This window comes from Triturus cristatus, chromosome 12, assembly GCF_964204655.1.
Source record: "Triturus cristatus chromosome 12, aTriCri1.1, whole genome shotgun sequence".
NCBI lineage: Eukaryota > Metazoa > Chordata > Amphibia > Caudata > Salamandridae > Triturus > Triturus cristatus.
The window spans coordinates 13,332,003-13,351,368 of NC_140595.1; the positions used below are offsets into that span (position 1 = coordinate 13,332,003).

The following is a 19,366-nucleotide window of genomic DNA, read 5'->3' on the forward strand; positions in this document are numbered from 1 at the left end:
GCATACGGTGTGTAACGGGGGAAGCAAAATGTGAATGACACTGCAGGAGACCGATGGATGGCTGGCTGAAGGTCCTTCTAAGTACACCTGTAAAGTATATTTTATTAACAAAAGGTCTTGGGTAATACCAGACCTATAAAAGAAGTTAGTCTTGGACACTAAAACAATGAAAGATTAGTGAAAATGTATGCTGAACCAGAGCCCTTGCCGCCAACGAGCATCTGTTGTTCAACACCGTACGTACTGAAGGCCATCTCACTTGCTCTCCTAAAACCTAAACCCGACTGGTCGAGGAAGAAGTATTCCAATTAGAACAAATTTACTAGACGCACGGCCATGGCCAAGCCCCAGGCTGGTACCCAGACAAGGCGAATAGCCAATGGTTTGGCACTCAAACAAGGCTGAAACATCGGCTGGCACCCAAACAAAGTGATTGGCCCATCCGCACAGAATACAGTCACACTAGTTTCTTTGTTTACACGTCCCTACAAGTCCAACCCAAAAAGAGTTGTATTTTTAAACAGTGACACATCGTCTGGTTACCTGTATTTCAGCCCCGCCTTCACATATCACCCCCAGGATCATCATTAGATTAACAATAATGTCTGAGTATAATAACCACGCCTTTACAGGCACGTGTCAAACAGGAAGACAAGTGACTCAGGGGCATATTATCAAGCCAGGCGATAAAATTATCGCCGCTTTAGCGGCAGAAAACTGATGCTAAAGCGGCGATAATGGGCTTGATAATATGCTCTATGGAATTCCAATTGAAGCCCATGAATGTGATAATTTTATCGCCTGGCTTGATAATATGCCCCAGGGATCTTAGGTTAGTAGCTCAGAAAACATTCTCCACGCAAAAAAGTGAGCAAATCTGGTGCAAAATCCCCGTCTTGGAAAAGAGAGGAGTAAGTAAACCTGTAACTCAACTCCAGAAATCACACATTTATCGACAAAGAAAGACTTGCCCCTCCTGCTTCAATTTACTTAACCTGCCTCTCCCAGGGTCGACAACCTGCTCCAAAGTCTGCCCACTGCTCTGGTCAGTATCCAGCCTGACTGTACTGTAGCTTAACCAAAAGGTGGTTCCTTTAGCCCAACCTCACCCCACCCTGGCCACCTAACTCTAAACAGGCTGGTAGTCATCAAAAACACTTCAAATTCTTCATCACAATCTGAAAATCATCTTTAGGACTGGCAGTCATACGACCAAAACAAGCTCCCTGTAACCCCCTTATCGCTCCCAAGCCTTCCATCTCGCCAGCATGTGGCCTCCTACCACTAGTGATGGCCAGCAGGGCGGGGAATGACTCCCAGTGGATAGCAGGGCTGCCCTCTTTTATCAGTCATTAAAGACGCCGCTAGTCGAATAATATTGTATTGCGTCACCGCACTGCTCATCGCAGTGTCGCCCTATTGACTCACTGGGGCTATTTAAATGTGAAGGGAACACAGCCCTTGTTCCAGTCCCTCGCACTGCCAGCGCCCCTTCAATGGACACTGTGCGCCTTCAAGAACCACAACCAATATACAGAAGCCATAATGTGCCCCAACAACCAGCCCCTCCAGACAGAATGACCCACGGCTGGCAGCCATCATATATACATCATCAGCTGAGTCGCTGCAGCATGAGCCCCGTCCTACAGAAACAGATTCAAACACATTTTTGGCATTTACTCAAAGGCTATTTTAATCCAGAGATAATCGAATTCGTCTTAAGAGCAAACTGGCAAAAAATGCTGCCTTGTGAATGACTGACTATTTTGTGAGCCATCTTTAAAGAGAAACCCAGTAGAACACAGGAGTCCTGCAGAATAAACGGCTAGTCCCTAACTCCCTTCAGATGCACCACACCACCTGGTCACTGTGAGAGGCAGCCTTCTATTCTGGCAAACGTGTTCCTATCGTGAATGAAACAATTCATACTATATACAAATATGAACCAAAACTGAACTACAACTGAAATATTAAAAGGAAACTAAAGTGAAAGGACACAAAAAGCCTGTTTGCCCCACTTCGGTCGCTAGAAAGTTAATTGCAACAGCTTGAAACCACGACCGAGCTAGGGTGTGGAATCGTTACACTATACCAGCCTTGGCAGAAAGCAGAAGACACTAAAAGATGGAAGATGTGAATTTGTGTAAAGGTAACTAAACTATCTGTTCCTTCTGGAGGCGAAGATGGACTGTCTATTCAACAAAAGAGAATCTCCTCCTGGGCCCCAATGAATCGAGTGCCCTCCGTGACTCAACAGCAATCGAGAGGCTCCCTCCTCCCCAGGACTCCCATCTGCTTCCTCCTCCGCAGGCGGGTGCTTGGCAGACTCCAGCAGGTGAAGACGATGCCTGGACCACAGCTACTGCACGACGTATGGGCACAGCTGCCAAAGCTGCAGCACATGAACTGACAGGTGAGCAAGCGAGAAGCGAGCAGGCCACAGACGGGGTGAGAGGAGAGCTCACACTGAACAAGGAAAGCAGTGAACATGGAGCAGGAGAAGGCAGTGACAAGCTAATGCAGCAACTGACAACTGAGTGTAGGTGAAATAGCAAGTAAGCACGGGGGACTGCTGACGTCACCCAGAGGAGCAACACTCGGAGGTGCCTATGAAGCCCCCCAAGAGAGCAGGAGCACGCAGGTGTAACCTGAACAAGCAGGTAAACAATACGAGATACAAAGAAAAGGCTCCCAGAGGGGTTGGAAGCAGACGAACACGAGCACCAACACCCACAAAGGTGAATGGAACCGAGCAGGTAACGCCTCGTCAGGAGCATGACGCGCTATATAAACGTCATTTAAATACGTGCATCTACTGGGGAGAAGTAGGCAGACTGAGTAGCACAAAAAAATGTCATCCAAAGCAAAAGACAACAGGCTATGACGAATAGAGAGGAAAAGCTGTTTGGGCTACAGCGCTCACAGACATGGACTGAAGGAAAACAAGTAACCAATGAGTGCGCAAAGAAGTCCTCCAACTAAGGAAAACTCACAAGTGGCCAAGAAGTGTATGGGCAATCGAACGAAGAGTCGGTAAGCAAAGAATCCAAAGGTAGGGCTGACTAAAAAACAAACAAAGGCACGCCCTACAGAAGAAAGAAGGACTGAAGAAGTCAAGCCACGATGCAGACTGTCGAAAAAAGAACAAGGGTCGCATCAAGCAGCAGGATGGAATTTAATTGGGGAATAAGAGCTTTCAATCACTTAATTTGAACGAGAAGAAAACAGGAAACGGAAGGAGGGCTTTGCTGCTTGTGTATGAAGCAGCAAGAATAGTTAACTGAATAAGGAAGAGTTAAGTGAATAACAACGTGCACGCGCAGATGAGAGCCATGTTGGGAGACATTGCTAACAAAACAAGGACAACACTGGAGCGTCCACAAAGCACAGAGAAAGCAAGCGCCGGACGCCTATGAGGGCCGGCCACTTACATCCACATACTAAGGGACGCCTGGAGGCCCAAAATAGTCCAACAGGCGCAGCTAGGTCCAACTGGAGGCTGTAACTGAATATTAAGGATACAAAACTAGGGCCCAACCGAGGTACACAGTAAAGACATGCGCAGTCGGAAGGTGCAGGTGGAGCTTGAGTGGCTCCGGTACTCCAGGGAGGCGTGAAGATGATCGATGCCCTTTTAGGTCTCACCTGTAACTGTCTGTAGGCGGAAGCATCTTGTGGACCAAACTAAAACTGTACAGAAGGCTCTGTGCCCGCCAACTCTTTCCATTGGTTGGCTTTATTGTCACTCTTGCTTGCTTATTATTCGATAGCTTGCCATCCTCTCCTTGTTTGTCCTCCCCGGAGCACCATTGCTTTACCACCCTTTTGAATTGCTACCTTCTATCCTTCTTCCACTGCTTACATTTAAGGAAATACTGTTTTATTGAGTCTTTCAACTCTACATTAGAATAAAAGTGTTTTCTACCCATCACTCTGTTGTGCTGCTTTCCCCCCACCAAACACATGCTCCCGCTGTGCTCCACAGTGTTACACCTACATTCTCTGTCAGCCCTGTGTTGCTGTTCCACTCCTGTATCCCCCACCACAAACTTATTTTCTATTAACCCATCCAACACCCTGGGCACCAATGACCAAATTATTGGCAAGTGCTCCCCTGGCTCCATCCACATCACTTTTACCCCACCACCTCCTTCGTTACTCCCTCGCCTTTCAGAGTCCTTAAAATGCTTCTTTTTTTAAAAAGTTTTCTATGAAAGGCCTGGCAGCTCCTATTTGACACTGGGCCAGTCCGCTTTAAAAGAATTTCTTTGCGCAAGCAATTCTTGTTACTGCTCTGAGTAGAATCACCCATCTTGGATAATTAAAGACATTTTTTTAAAAATGGCCACTACATTCTTTGGTGGGTGTGAGCATGCGTGGTAATGCATAAGAGCGTATATCTAGTGATGCATGTGTGCACCTACTGAACAACAACTCAATGACATCACGAAATGTATGTTAGTGTTTCACGTTATTACGTCTTTTCTCATTTGTTTGTTGGCGATGTACAGCACCGGAAGCCAATAAGTCATAAAAGGAGATCCTACTGCCTTTAGCAAGGCTTCTTTTAGGTATCTAGAACGAGCTCCACCATGTAACCAGTGCTTAATTTGAGTTGGTGGGTTACGGTGCTCAGCAACGGCACTTATGGTGGGCTGCCACGTGGAGGCGCTGTTTGCGTAATTTAGATACAAGCACAACAATTGTTTATAAATTCAATTAACATAAAAAATGAGTAATACCTGCCACCCAAGCGATTCTTATAGGCAATAGAAAGAACGGTTATGGCCAATCCTCGCTGCACTCTGCCCAATTGTTCGAAAAATGCTCAATCTTCGGGCAACCCGCTACCAAAGCGCGATATTAACATAACATTTCCAGAGGAGCACAGCAACCAATAGCATCATTACAAGAGTCCCATACACTTGGATAATAAGGCAAATATCCCAAAATTCTGATTAGAAATATCTTGATATTAGACAACACACATCTCTTTTTATAAAGACCAAAACAATTGATGTCCTTATTTATTCTTTTCATTCGTATGTTCTTGATTAATTATACAAAGAGTATGCCTTATTATCTAAGTGTATGGGACTCTTGTAATAATACTATTGGTTCCTGTGCTCCTCTACCGCTGGAAATGTGTAATTATAACATTTGGGTCCTGGAATACTCTAATGTGTCACACTTGTAGGAGTTTGATGTAGCTGTGTTGGTACTGTCACTGGCAGCAGGGGCAACAAGTGGTGCAAGCTGCAGTGGCATCCGAGGAGGGCCCTGGCACGATTTTTTCTTCAAATGAAGCACTGCAGGCTGTAACTCACGGGAGTTTCAGAATATGACACTATCCCTCCTCATACCTTGAAGTAGCCACCCTGGTAAGCAGTGTTGGGGGGCCCGAAGATGGCCACCTCCCAGCTGTAGAGATCCGCCTCCTCCACAAGAGACACCCGGAAACCCTCCACCGGTTCCTCCTGTAAGGACTTCAGCTCCAGCAGCAGCGCCTTGGAAGAGCCGCGCACAGGGCCAGCGCGGGCCATGGTGGGGGACAAGGGATGTGAAGTGATCTGTAAAAGTGTGGATTTGAGATCTAGAAAGAGGGCACGATCCTCAGGGGGGACTCTAGGCAACAACCACAAGGAGACCCCTGGTGGGTGGGTAGGTTGCAGGGGACGTAAGGAGGAGGAGCTACACTTAGGCTGAGAACTTGGGGTTTGGGGCAGGTGGAGTCCTAGATCTAAGTGGGTTTACAACCTGGAGTGGCTCTGGGAGCCCGTGGATTATCTTCGGGCCGTGGAGCTGAGCTCCAAGATTTGGTGGGGACCCCACTGGGCTTCTTAATATATGGAATTCGATGGGTTGGGTTGCTGGTCTTCAGGGGGCCCTGTTCTGGGATGTTTGGTACCCTGAGAGTGATGAGGGCTGGAGTCGTGGATCTACAATCTAATTTCAGGAGGGTGTTTGGGGGGGGGGCTTTTGTTGTCTGGATATAGCGGGGTTTGAGGGGGGAGTAAGGTCTTGGGGTCTGATCTCTGCCCGGGCACTGCTCGGGTGCTTGAGACCTGCAGCACCGGGGAGGGGTCCTGGGTAGAGCCTGAGCTCTAGGGGGGTGTCCGTTGTCCCCACCGAGGTGCGAGTGAGAGTAGCCCCGGGGTGCTCGGCTGCTGGGGATCCCTGACCTTCGGAACACCGGAGTCCACACCGGAAGGGGCTCAGGGAGGACCACGGCTTGGGCACAGGCCTCGGAGAGGGGGGTCCTTCGGAGGCAGAGGGGCCTCGGGCTCTAGCTCCTTGTTCTGCTGCTTTCTCCTCCGCTTCCTCCTGCCACTTCCGGCCCGTCGTAGACACAAAGAGCGGACCACAAAAGAAGCGCTCCTGGCTCCACCCCTGCCATCTTGGATCGGGCGGTTGCGTCAATGCGCATGCGGACAATTCGTGTTTGTTTGGAGCAACAGCATCAAATATAACGCAGTGGGCATCTGCCACCCAGGGACACCGCACGGACAGCAACGCTTGAATGGCCCGTACACAGACCTCTAGCCGTAAACCAGCCTTTACCACTGCGGAACCACAGAAGTAGCCCAATCAAAAATGGCTACTCCGCATGTCAACAAAATAAAAAACACACTAAAGTGAGCTGCAGCGACTACTGCTGTGTGGCCATCTTGGAGAGGCCAGATGCAATATGAACCAATCTTAGTCATGCCTCCAGCAGTCAACAGCCCTACCCTTTGTCTGTGTGTACAGTGAATATGATTTATGCTATAAAAATAGAGTACGCCCAGTCTTTTGAAATAAACAGCTGAACAGTTATTCATGTAAATAGTCTTGCCAAGTCGCTGCAAGTGACACAAACAGCTCAGGTTGCTTGTCAAGTATATGTTGCAACACTGACAATTTAATTTTGCTTCACACATTATTATAATGAGCCTACAAGTTACTCATTGTATGGCGTGGCATGACCTCTCACAGCAGTTGTCTCTGCACACCTTCTTTCATAGAAATCCTGCCACAATGAACTGTTTTTTTTTAGATCTCGCCTAGGCAGCGCTTGCACTGTCTCTTCGAGATGCGGTGTTCAGTCTATGGGTTTTTAAACATGCCCTGCATTTTACATTGGTTCTTACCTCTGCCTTTACAAATTCCTCTATTTTCATTTGTCAATTGCATACAATTGGGTTGTTTTGCTCCACCCTGGAGATTGCTCTTCCTATATAGATCCTTTCACTATGGGCCATATGTTTTCCTTCAGTGCACTACTTTGTCCTACACTCTTGTCCTTGCTGCTGCTCCCAGTTCACTTAATCTCCCCTGCCATTCCCAGTACAACACCTCCCACCCCTCGCAGCTTGTTTTTATTCTGAACAGCTGCTCTTCCATCCCTCCTGGGCTGCAGCTACCTCCTCCTCCCTCCTGGTTCTAGGGCTCTTTTCTCCCCTAATGCCTGTGTGGCGCTGATGATTCCCTTCCCCTTGTTTAGAAGCAAGCAATTACAGCTTCAAGAGCACAAGTTTCGTTTTGCAAGCACTTCTTTTTTTGTTGCAGTTTTTATATAGCCGAACTCAACCCAAAGGTATTGGAGTGCTTTTGAGCACGATGTTGAGCCAACACCGATGCTCGAAGTCGCTAGCTCTAAAGTCGGCAGCTCTGGCCATTACTCCCACTTTCACTTTTAATTTACAGAGCCTTGGAGCAGCAGAGCTGAGCACTGTTTTACATATGGCTGGCTAAAAAATCTTTTGTCTTGGAAAATAAAAGAAACTTATCACCTACTTATTTGTTTCTTTGATTGTCAGTGACGTTTCAATAAGCAGTGCACCACTCCACCAAACTATTCCTCTAGTTGTCTGCTAAGCAGTTGGCACTCCTCAACGGCAAGTGCTGGAGTTTGTTTTCGTGCACGCTCACTCCATTTCTAATTACTAATCAACATCAAGGGAACTACACAGGGTAGTGCGGTCTCTGTGCCCGCCGTTGTCCGGAACCACAAACTGTTTTACAAGCACTTTCACTTTTAATTTTGCAGCCTGCACGGCAGTCTGGGCATGATAACGTCAGTTTCAATAGTGCAATGCGAGAAATAAGAGAGAGAGAAAAAAAAACACTAAAGCAAAGGAAACACACAGAGGATCTTTTAACAGGAATTATTCTCTAACTTTGCCGAGCTGAAAACAAATCTTATCTCTGTTTTAAAAACTAAGGGGCATATTATCAAGCCCAATTCCGCCTCTTTAGCGGCCGTTTTCGGCCAAAAAGCGGCTATTTATATATCACGAAATTATCAAGGACACGCTAACATGTGTTGCCCTTTTTATTCCACTTTGCATGTCAGCGATTATTGCTAATGACATTCAAAATGGGCGTACCTTAGCAATACTAAATGGGAAACACTCGCTAACTCCGCATCTCCATATTAACAAGGCTGCCCCTGACCCGCGATGCAAGAGGAAAAAGGCGAGCTAAGCCCCCTTTATCGCAGGATTTAACTCCTGTAAAAATTCTGACTTAGCAATCTCTTCCATGGGAGGTGGATTGATGGGCTAAGTCCACCATGGCCTATCAGCAAGGATTTCACTATCGCTGATGTTTTATTGCTGGATTTCCAGCGATATTCCTGCATTTAGCCACTATTGCTGGATATCATATCACCAATGTGCAAAGCGTTATTAATACAGCGCTATATTGGCGATGAAATCCAGCGATAGAATAAAACGCGCTAAGCACGTTTAGCGATAATTATCCCTACTTGTTGTAAATATGCCCCTGAGAATGAAAGATCGACTTCATCTTCTTTAACTTCCCGCCTCTTGGGTCTGGCAGTGTCTGTTTTTCCTCGCAAGTTGGCATGAAGGCTGCAGTTCCATTAGGGTATATTTGTATATTTAAGAAATTAAAGAAGAGGCCTTTGTGGTCCCTGCCTTCTTGACAGACCACCCAGCCCTGCTCCCCATGAAAAATGACTCTGTGACTCCGGGTGCAGTTCCTTTTACAAAGCAGTCCTTGTCCACACATAGCATGAGTAGCAGGGAAAGAAAAACATGCTTCAAAATAGCCAGCTTATCTCGCATGTTAGTTTCCAGATGCATTCATTTTATGTCATGCTCCTAAGTATGATTATGTAGCTAAGAAGCTTGTTAATTTTTTTCATTAGTAACATTGTTTTTCTTATACTTCTGAGTGTTAATAAAATACAGATACTGACTTCTGAAGGACTGGCATTGTTGCCCCCCTCTCTGAATGTTCTGCCACTACTTCTCATGATTCATGGCTGCATCTTCATAAGCGTCGTATCATGAAGCAATGTCACCAGAAGTCATTCAATCAGAGGGTGTACGAGATAACGCTGTGGGGTGAAGGCTCCAGGGTCCCTGCTCAGCCTAATTAAATGTATTTTTAGGGGTACATGAGTGAGAAAGAGCATAGCAACAGACCCAGAAAACAACATTTATTAAGTCAAACTGCTTACATTATAAAGAAAGCATTCAGAAATGAGATAATGCAATAAAAGGTCTTCGCCATGCTTTATACTTTAGTTGCAGCTGTGTAGCAGCATCTCCCTGTGCCTTTCCATCGCTAGCGGCACATCACATTCCATTGCAAATAAAAAAGTAAAAGTAAAAAACATTGTAATTTTCAACACCAACAGCTCTAAGTTTAACACATGTGAGACCTATTGCATTGCAAATGCTTGTTTTGTCTCATATCCTCCATCATATTCCAGTTGAAAGTACCTCAAAGTACCCCAGGAATGCTTTGACACAGTCCTGCAATTCACTTTGCTGTCCAGAAAACTCCCTTCAACCTCTAATGTACCACTACTATACAAGATATCCAACATTTTTGTGATACAACAGAATACCACAGCACATACACTCAGGCTATCACACACAAGTAAGTTAAAGATGCACAAGTGGCTTAGTGAAGATGGATGAGCAATAAGACGTCAGATCACTGGACTCAACATGACAAAGGAAGGCAAACTAGAAGAGATGGAGGGTTCAATGGAAATTGAACTATATGACACATCAAGGTACATTTCCCAGAGTCTTAAAGTAGCAGCCTTGGCCACTAGAGGTCCAGCACAGGCAGACACGTTTCCAGGTCAATAGTGGCAGCAATGGTATTTAGGTCTGACTGACATTGACCTCACTTTTCTGACCATAGCGGCTGCTGTGACTCGCCGCGTTAATTCAAACCTAGCTTAACTTGTTTCTTCACTTTTGTTGTTTTCCCTCATTCAGTACCCTTGTGATCTCTCCTGCTGGTTGTTATTATTCCTTTTGCATACTTCTTTGTCTAGTTTGTATTTCCCATCCAGTCTCTCACTCCTGTGCTGTAGTGCTTCAGCTCCTATATTGTTTTCTTGGTACACCCGTGGCTAGTTAAAGCCTGCCATCAGCTTGTCACAGTCTGTGGTATTTGTTTCTCTTACTTACCTTGTGTGTTTAGCCCTCTTGTGTTCTCTCACCACTTCTGACTCAAGGCGCTCTACCTAGGAATCCACTCTGGATCTTCAAGATACCAACATGCCAGAGTGTTTCTCTCTCTCTCTCTTGCTCTCTCCTTCCATTCCCTCATCCTCTTTTCCTCTTAACCAGGGCCTTGATCACCATCTTTGACCCTCCCAACCTCCGCCTCATCCCCCAACCCCCAGATAAGAGGTGTATCGACCTCTAAGGGGCAAGGGAGGGATTGGCTTTGACACCATCACATTCACAATAACAGTGAATTACATAAGATTCTTCTATCCCTCCTTCCTGGACTCTCCGACACTGGACCATACACCAGTTTGTGGCAGATGGAATACAGGGATGAAGCCATCATCAAATGGAACAGCAGCAAGGGCAGTGAAACCCTGACAAAACCAGTCCACCGTGCACAAAGGGAAGTGTGAGGGCTAAGGCCTCCACTGACATGGCACGAGTGTACCGGCAATATCTAACTGTTGGGTGCAGGAAAGCTGAGCGGAGGAGCTGCTGCAAGAATAGGCATTGCTTAACTAATGTAGTGTCCCCCAGTTGAGAGTAGCGTGTCAAGGGCAGGTGGCACCAGTGTTAAGTTGGAGGAGCAGACAAAGAAGCCTCTGCCCTGAAAGCATGTCTAACATCCCAACACTCAATTTGCTCCAATGCATCATCAGCAGTAGAGCGCAACAAGTCGCGCCCAGTGAGTGGTAAAGCGACCTGAGAAGACTTTGCCAGCATTTTCAGCACCCTCAAAACAACTTGCTGCTCCCTCCTGATGAAGGAATGAATCCAGAAACAAGTGCCTAGAGTTACACAGCACAGGCTGCACCAACAATGGTGAACAGTTAAAGACTACTACTGAAGTGTTGTCATGCACTGCATTTACCATGAGGCCTTCTTTGTGACTAAAACATTTCAAGAGGTGGTTCCAAAACTAAATTTATGAGGCTGAAGTGTTTTAGTCTGGAGTAAATGAGATATGTTGGTACACACCAGATGAGCCTCGGAAACATTCTGCTTTAGTACCGTCATGTGTAGAAACAGAGCTTCTATAAGAGATTAATGGTGAGGGTTTCAGTACACCTAGCAGAGTTGGTTGCTTAAATCATATAAAAAGAAGCCAATGTTTATATAATTATTGTCAATAAATAGTGTGTAATTTTTAAGAGCGGGGCTAATAAATTACTTTATGAAATGTGAGGCTGTTTCTAAAAATGTTTGCCCTGCCTCTTCCCTAGTAGTTGGAGTCCAGCTGTTCACCTCCCCACTTCGCGAGCCAACTCCGATGTCTATCACATGCCTTTCTCGATTATATGTTCTTGTGAAGAAGATCATCCACAAATTAACTTCTTGCTCCATGATTAAAATATATGCATTTAATCACACAGAAGTTTCCAAAGATCCTTGTCGAGCATCATAGATGTCATCAGTTGATACAGTGCAGTTTCAGGTTGCATTAGCTGCAGGCTAGTTGGCAGTACCGCAAAAGAAACACATTCCGAGCCAGATGGCTTTTTTGTAGGCTGCAATATCAATGTTTAGGGACAGCACTACTCTGCAGCACAGACTGAACTTCAAGAAATGCAACTGCATTGTTGCATTTATGAAACAGCGCTCATTACTACGATGTGGGACACTGAAGCTCCTACCCACACAAATACCATGCTACAGCATCCAAGGGGTGTGGTTGGAAGTGTGTTGACAATGCATTGAAAATATGTGCAAAGTGCTTCTAAGTCGTGACCAGAGAGAAGCTCTAATCTTATCTGCGGCACTACTCTCAGCGGTGTGATGTATGAGAGGAGTGATAGATGCGTAATTTAAACTTTGCACTGTGCAGGTATCTGCGATTAACTCAGTACGTCCCATTATTTCACTAGGACTCCGTTGTATTCTGGGTCACAACTGATATGTTGACTATAGCAGGAGGACGCCCATTTATGGATTTAAAGAGGCTTTGGCATGGGAGAGGAGGGGAGAGCCATCTGCCAGGATGGACTGAGTTACAGGCATCCCCTGTATGACAGTTATTATAGGTTCTCAACCACAAGGTGTTAATAATAGGAATGTGTAATTAGCCAGGGCCATCTTGACATCCTCAAGGTACCACGAATGTCTGCCAGAACTCGCCAGACATCACTTGCTTGTCCAATAGGGATGCTGGAACTGGTGTTTATATCCAACTCACACGGGAACTAATAGGACTGCCCTCTTGTTATAGTTATTAGAAGACAGGAGGCAGGGCAGGTCCAGGTAGGTTACTTACATCTGGTGCAGCGTTGTCAGCAGTTGGCCTATAGGCATTGGTAGCCAGGGCCAGTACATATGATGGCGGTAGTTTGTAGTTCCAGGCTGTTGGAAGGAGTAGTAGTCTGGATCATCTCAGAAACAGCCAGGTGTTTACTGCATTAGCTGTGCTCCTGTATACTTTGAATTTTGCTTGGCAGGAAGTACCAGTGTTTTGCCACTTCGACTAAGAATGCAGAAGCTCCTACGGATTTCTTTTTTTGGTGTCACAGGTACAACGCACTGGGCTGTGCTAGGACATGCCAACAATCCCTTTCTGCAGTGAGTGAAAGACTGCTGGTGTTCACGTGGACCAGCATGCATTCTGGAGGATCTGGGCTGTTTTGTAAGATCCAGTGTGCAGCCCATCCCTTGTTAGCGGATTGAGGCAGACCCTTGCTCATAAGGGGAGCACTTGATGTCATTCCTGAAGCCAGAGTTTAGCAAGTGGGCGCTGTGCTGGCACTAACTCAAGAATACAGCAGCACTCCCCCCACCAAGACTTACCTTTCTGAAGAATAATGAAAGTATGAAACACTTGTCAAAGGGTGCGTTTATCTGCTGTCATTGGGAACATGTTGTTATGATCTGAAGAGGGGTGTCAGGTAGTTGCGGCGGGTAAATGTAGGGTGGCGTTACATTTTACACGTGTTGGATGTTCTTTTCTGTGTCCTGTGCATCAATGAAAACTGGCTCACTCAGAAGGGTATGGCAGTGTGGTTGGTCCAAACGACATGTAGGATGACTGGCAGGTTAGACAGGTCATTGGGGTGCAGGCAAAATCCATGTTGTCACCCTTGCTGATAGTTGGCTATGACGTATGCCGAGTGAAAGCAGTGGTGTTCAGCACATGAAAAAAGGTATCCTTCATGGTTAGTCTCCTGAAATACCCAAAGAACACATTGGTTGAGATGGATGAGGCAACTAGAATGAGGCTGGTTACCTCAAAGAAGAATGTTGGGTAAGGGTCTGGTGGCTGGGAGCTGAGATAAAATAGCAGGTAACAGTGCCAGCCAAAGAGTTTTAATGTGTTGGTAGTAGGGGATTCAGGGCCCTTATTTTCACTGGCAGACAGCAATGGATGTCAGTAAGCTGTAGTTTTGAATACAAATGGACTAGCTGGTGTGAGCTAGGTCGCGGTAGTGAAGATAAGTACAGACAGTTAGCAGTGATGAGTGACTGCTGGAGTATGCGCTGACAAGCAACCAATGTTGGGGGAGTTCTGTGCATCTGGTGGAGATAAATCAGATACGAACATTGTTCAGTAGTAGGAGCCATTTCTACCAAGATCCCAAATACCTGACTCCACCCACGTATCCCCCCCCTCCCCCCCCAGGACACAGAATAATAAACTAAGACACAAGACAGTAAGCGACTATCGAAACGGGAATTGCATTCTAGTGTGGAAATTATGCATCTTCCAAGCAGGGCCATGTGACTGTGCCCTAAGACACCTGAGATGCGAGAAGATACCACCAACTACTGACAAGACGATAGCCTGATTCGCTCTATTAGAGTTAATAACTAATTACATAGCACACGCTTATGAAACATTCAATATGTTTGTTGAATAAAAAAGAAAATAGGCTGAATATTTTATGAAATACAGGACAATCAAATGAATATTGTAAACCTTACTTATGTGCAAGAATACATGTAGAAAATAATAATGCCATAATTCCTTTGCACAGGTGTGAAGAGTAGACCAACATGTCTCTGGCGCAAGCCAAATATCTCCATAATTTACAACTTGGCCCATCCAGGAAACATCACAAATATTTGCCTGCTTTCATGAACCTTTCCCAACCCACATCTTAGGGCGTGATAAACTAAAGTGGCTGTACTTGGCGGCGATTGCCTAAGTTGGTATTAAGAATCCATTGCGACATCTTCACTGTAGTGTCACTTAAGATTGTTTGTTGTCATAGGAACATTTAATTTCCTGGTTCCTGCTACTGGCACTCGGTACATAGGAAAAGAACAACTTGCCACATGGTCTTTCTAGCAAGCCTGAAGTCATTGCTTTACGAACCTAACACATGCCAAAGTTGAGAAATTAATAATTCTTCCAGTTCAGAAATACATGACTTTGAAGCTCTTCCTCTCGGCTCTACTGGAAAACAAAGCAAGAACTACTTTCAAACATGGTACAACGTTGAAAACGTCAGTGTGTGGGTTTCACTTTAGCAAGAAACAAGACAGCTGCTTGCCCCAGAAACTCCTCCCTGCGTATTGAGGAGCTGGGCTTCTTGGCCAGTAACGCTTTATCCATTGCCAGGGCTAAACTGTCAGGGCCTAGCTTAGACCCGGCCACTAGGTAACTAGCAGGAACCGAACAATCGCTGGCCTCCAGGGCCTCTTCCAAAGTCTCAAGGAGGGCTAGGCCGACGCGCTCGTCCACTGCACCAGAATCACTGAGGATGTCGTAGAGGGCACCTGCCTTACCCACGTACTCCATCAACACGAAGCATGTTAGCGTGCCATATCGGAAAATATCAAAGGGCACAGCCTCGTGATCCCGGCACCGGATCTTCTTCAGCAGGGGTGAGGTGATGTCACTGGGGAGCTTGCCCTCCTTGCACAGCCTAGTCAGCAGCTCGCTGTAAGTCCTCCCATTCAGACCTGGCTTCTTCTTCCTGACAGCATTGCACAGGCATTCATAGGCCAGGCTGACATTGTTATTAAAGGCAGTCCTGCGCTGCCACAGAGTGGGTATAGAGAAAGAAAAGGACAAACAGTTATATGCGGTAATGATAACATTGGTGAACAGGATGAATACAATCAGCAGACAAGAGAGAGGACTATGTGAAAGAGGCGAAAATGCACAAGTACATTACCTCATAAACTCCTCAAAACAAGGCTAGATTCTGTCCACAAGAATGGGCTGAGACAATCACATTATTAACATTAGGAGGTAAACTACTTCACTAGGGGTAGAAGTTTTAAATGAGAGCTTACAGGATGCCAGATGGAGACACTGATCCCAGCAATGGCAGAACACTCCCTGTTGGGGACAATTATTGGAACTGATTTTAAATGATTTTGTGCAAAGATTTTGGGGCATATTAGCAAGGGCGTTATCGCCGCTTTAGCTGCACTTTTCGCCGCTAAAGCGGCAATATTTTAGTTGCCCTTTCAGCAAGCTGTCGCTAACGGCTGTTAGCGACAGCTTCCTGGCGAAAGCAACCGGTTTGGGTGCCGCTTTGCATGTCAGTGATATTTATCGCTAATGACATGCAAAGTAGGCGTTCCCAACTTCAAGGCAACTGAAAGCAGTCGCTAACTCACCTTCCCCCTATTACCAATGGCCGCGAAGCGATGAAATAACTCGCGCTAACGGCGATTATCGCTTGAATCTTACACCTGCAAAAATCCTGACTTATACATGCTTAACATGGGGGCTGGATTATGTTGATACGACCACAGGGTCGTATCACCAAGGCTATCGCCGTTTTGAGTGCAACATCGCTGGTTTTCCAGCAATGTTGCCCCATTTCCCTGGATATTGCTGGAATATTATCGCCCTGGAGTAAAGCGTTGTTAATAATGCGCTAAGCGGGTGATAAATTCCAGCGATAGACGGCAATAAATATAAAAGCGCTAAGCGCGCTTTGCGATATTTATCGCCGTCTGTTGCCAATATGCCCCTTGGCGCTTCAGTACAACTAGACATCTTCGCCTCAACCCCTGTGGAAGACTATGCTGGAATGTCCCATGTCAAAACTGAAGTATTGTCAGGGCCACTGGGACTATGCGGCTGGGGAGGGCCAAATCATGCAACAAAAAAGGCAAATTACGCAGCATATTGCAGCAGATTTGTTGATAGTATTGCATGATTAGTTTGTCATTTTGAGGTCTCACCTGTGACCGCGCATGCGCCTTCACTTGCAAAACATATTGTATACAAGGGGCTTGCAGCCCACCCATTGCTTAAAATTGGTTGGCTTCATTGTCAGTCATATTTGCTGCCTTCTAATTGGCAGAGTGTGCTGGCTTCACTTCCTCTTCTTTCAGCAGGAGCATGGACAAAGTACTGATAGCTTCAGCTTGATTGCTGTCCATCCACTCATTGCGCTGTGATTGAGGTATTACTTTTATTTTTCTTCCTTCCTGTCATCCTTATTGAACCTCTTGAATTTTGTAGCTATGTTTTATTGTGCCACGTACACTTCTAAGAAGCACTTTTTTTTCCTTTGAAATGTATGTTTATTGTGCCAACAGATGCTAGCTTCCAAATGTATTTTCACTAAAACATGGATATGGGTGCAATTGCTTTCTTCATGTCAGAGGATTTTTTGGCAACAATAATTTCTATTTCTTTTACACGCATTGGGAGAATAACTAATTTACTCTGAACGACAAGGATGTTGTGCAGATAGCTAAGAAGCATTGCCAAAGCCAATAGACAGCACTTTTGAAACTATTAGCTCTGCTATTGACATTTGTTCATGCTGCAAAGCATGCGCATTGCTGACTTTGGCAATGATTTGTAGCCATGCTGTATAGCAGTTTGGGTGTTATGCAGCATGGCTAAAAATAATGATTATAAAAAAAGATTATGAAGCATGCAGGCTAATCCACTTAGGCCCTCATTTGTGGGATTTGGCACCTTGCAGCGCTGCTCTACGCCAAAGTGGAAGGGCAGGAATGCAACGTATTTATGCAATACGGTACATTCCTGTTCTTTATCCCCGCGATGGTGCTGTTTCGGGCGCTTAGCGCCAATAGAGGCACCCTTACCCTCCGTTGCATGCAGGATTGTTTTTGTCAGGGAGGGACAGCTTCCTGTACAAAAACAATCCTAAGAGGCATTTTCCTTTCTATGTTTGCTATCAAATGCAGCACACATAGAAAAAGGAAAAAAACAAGGAGAAATAAACATGTTACGCCTCACCTCTGGAGGTGTATGGATTTGGCGCTTCCCCAGGTTTACATGATTTTGTAAATCAAGGGCAGTATCAAAATCCATCAGTGTTGCATGGGAAAACCCACTCAAATACCCATGAAACGCCTCCTGGGTGCAGAGTAAGGCAACACAGTGATTTGTGCTGCGTTGCCTTAGTCAATAGTTATGAGGTCACTCAAATCAAGCAGGGTGGATTTGCGTGGCTTTATAAATGAGATAGACAGCCCTGCATCACGCACGTACCACTTTATGTGGTACAAAAGTGCCGTAGGCTCTCATAAATAAATCCCATAATTTACAAATGTGCACTAGCCCTGGCTGCAACATAGCTTTTATTTTAAAATTGGTTATAGCCACACGTAATCCCCGTGCCGAACAAAATAAATGTATAACGCAACTGGTGCTCATGTAAAAGCCTCTGATACCTTCGGGTCGTGTCGGTGCTACATAAAACTCTCCCCCCCCCCCCTCCAAAAAAATAGCATGGCTAAAATACATCACCAAAGACAACAGCCATCATTAGGTACACCTATGGTCTTTTTACACTTGTTAACACTGCCCGATCTTAGGTTGCTGCTCCAAACATAACAACAGGCAACAGAAATGTGACCAGTCAACCTTTGCAGAGGGTCTGCCCTGCGTGAAAGAATCAATGCGACCAGCACAGTACCTGGTCAAACCACCAGTGTCACATTATCTCCTGGGATGAGCGTGGGCACCACAAGGAGGGGGGGGGGGGTGCTTCAACGTAGCAGGAGAGAAGGTGAGGATGATGGCCCGCCTATCCCACTGCAGAGAAGAGCGTGCAGCAAGGGAGGGGTGGGGGCGCCCCCACGGCCTGCAGGCCCTCCGCAGCCAGGCACCCTGAGCAAGGGCCTACAGGCTGCGAGAGGCGCTTTACAAACACCCAGCAGTACCTAAGCAACTGATGCATGCTCTGGAGCCGCTACCCCCACAGGTCACCGCATCTCCGGGCCCCTCACCTCCGGGTGTAGGGCGCCAGCCGCAGGTACCGCAGCGCCCGCTCCGTGCTCGGCGCCTCCGGCCCGCCCGGGACCATGCCCCCGAAGAACTCCTCCAAGAAGCGCAGCGGGTCCGAGGGCCGCGCCGCCAGCAGCTGCACCAGGGCGGCCCGCATCAGGGCAGGGGCCCCGGCCCGGGTCAGAGCCTGCTCGGCCATGAGCCCTGCGCTGTCACCGCGCGGCGTCACGGGCTCCATGGCAACTGGGGTCACGTAAGCGAGGCAAGTGACGACGGCACGCTTGACTCCGCCCACTAAGGCGTCATGCGGCACTGACAGGTCATGTCCCGGTCCAGGCTTACTGTGCCTGCCGGCGTCACAAGGAAAAGGCGGGGCATAAAGGGTTGTTCGCCCAGCCCATCGTGACGTCAGTGGCAAACTTAGTGACAGGGGCATGAGCTCCGAGTTCCAACTTCCGACCCCTCACACTTGCGGTTAGTAACCAAGGCAATACCGTACCAAGATGGCGACTCAAGCACCTTTCGTGACTTTACTAGGGCCATTTATTTATACATTTATGAAAGTATATTTCGATTGTGTGGACATTACCAAAAGCTGCTAGAGCGCTTTATAGCAGTCGTATTTCGTTACTTGTAAATTACAGTTGCTTTGTAATTGCTAATATCACCAAAAGAGTTAATTAGTTAGTGTTACTGTCACAAAACCTCGTAGCATCCACCACTG

General features: G+C 46.4%; 2 protein-coding genes across 2 annotated transcripts in view; both read right to left on the reverse strand.

Annotated features, from left to right (window-relative positions):
- The window catches only part of CDC34 (cell division cycle 34, ubiquitin conjugating enzyme), a 47,837-nt gene extending 41,492 nt beyond the window's left edge, over nt 1-6,345 (reverse strand). The window contains exon 1 of the mRNA XM_085638870.1: nt 5,364-6,345. Coding sequence (XP_085494996.1) covers nt 5,364-5,543 — 180 coding nt within the window. The 5' untranslated portion in view covers nt 5,544-6,345. The remainder of the gene's footprint in view (nt 1-5,363) is intronic.
- Nucleotides 6,346-14,338: 7,993 nt separating this feature from the next.
- TPGS1 (tubulin polyglutamylase complex subunit 1) lies at nt 14,339-18,921 on the reverse strand. The gene is made up of 2 exons (XM_085638869.1): nt 18,645-18,921; nt 14,339-15,448 (listed from the first exon to the last, which is right to left on the reverse strand). Exons 1-2 carry the CDS (start codon nt 18,878-18,880, stop codon nt 14,920-14,922), a joined length of 765 nt encoding a protein of 254 aa, XP_085494995.1. The 5' UTR covers nt 18,881-18,921; the 3' UTR covers nt 14,339-14,919.
- Between the last annotated feature and the right edge of the window lie 445 nt (nt 18,922-19,366).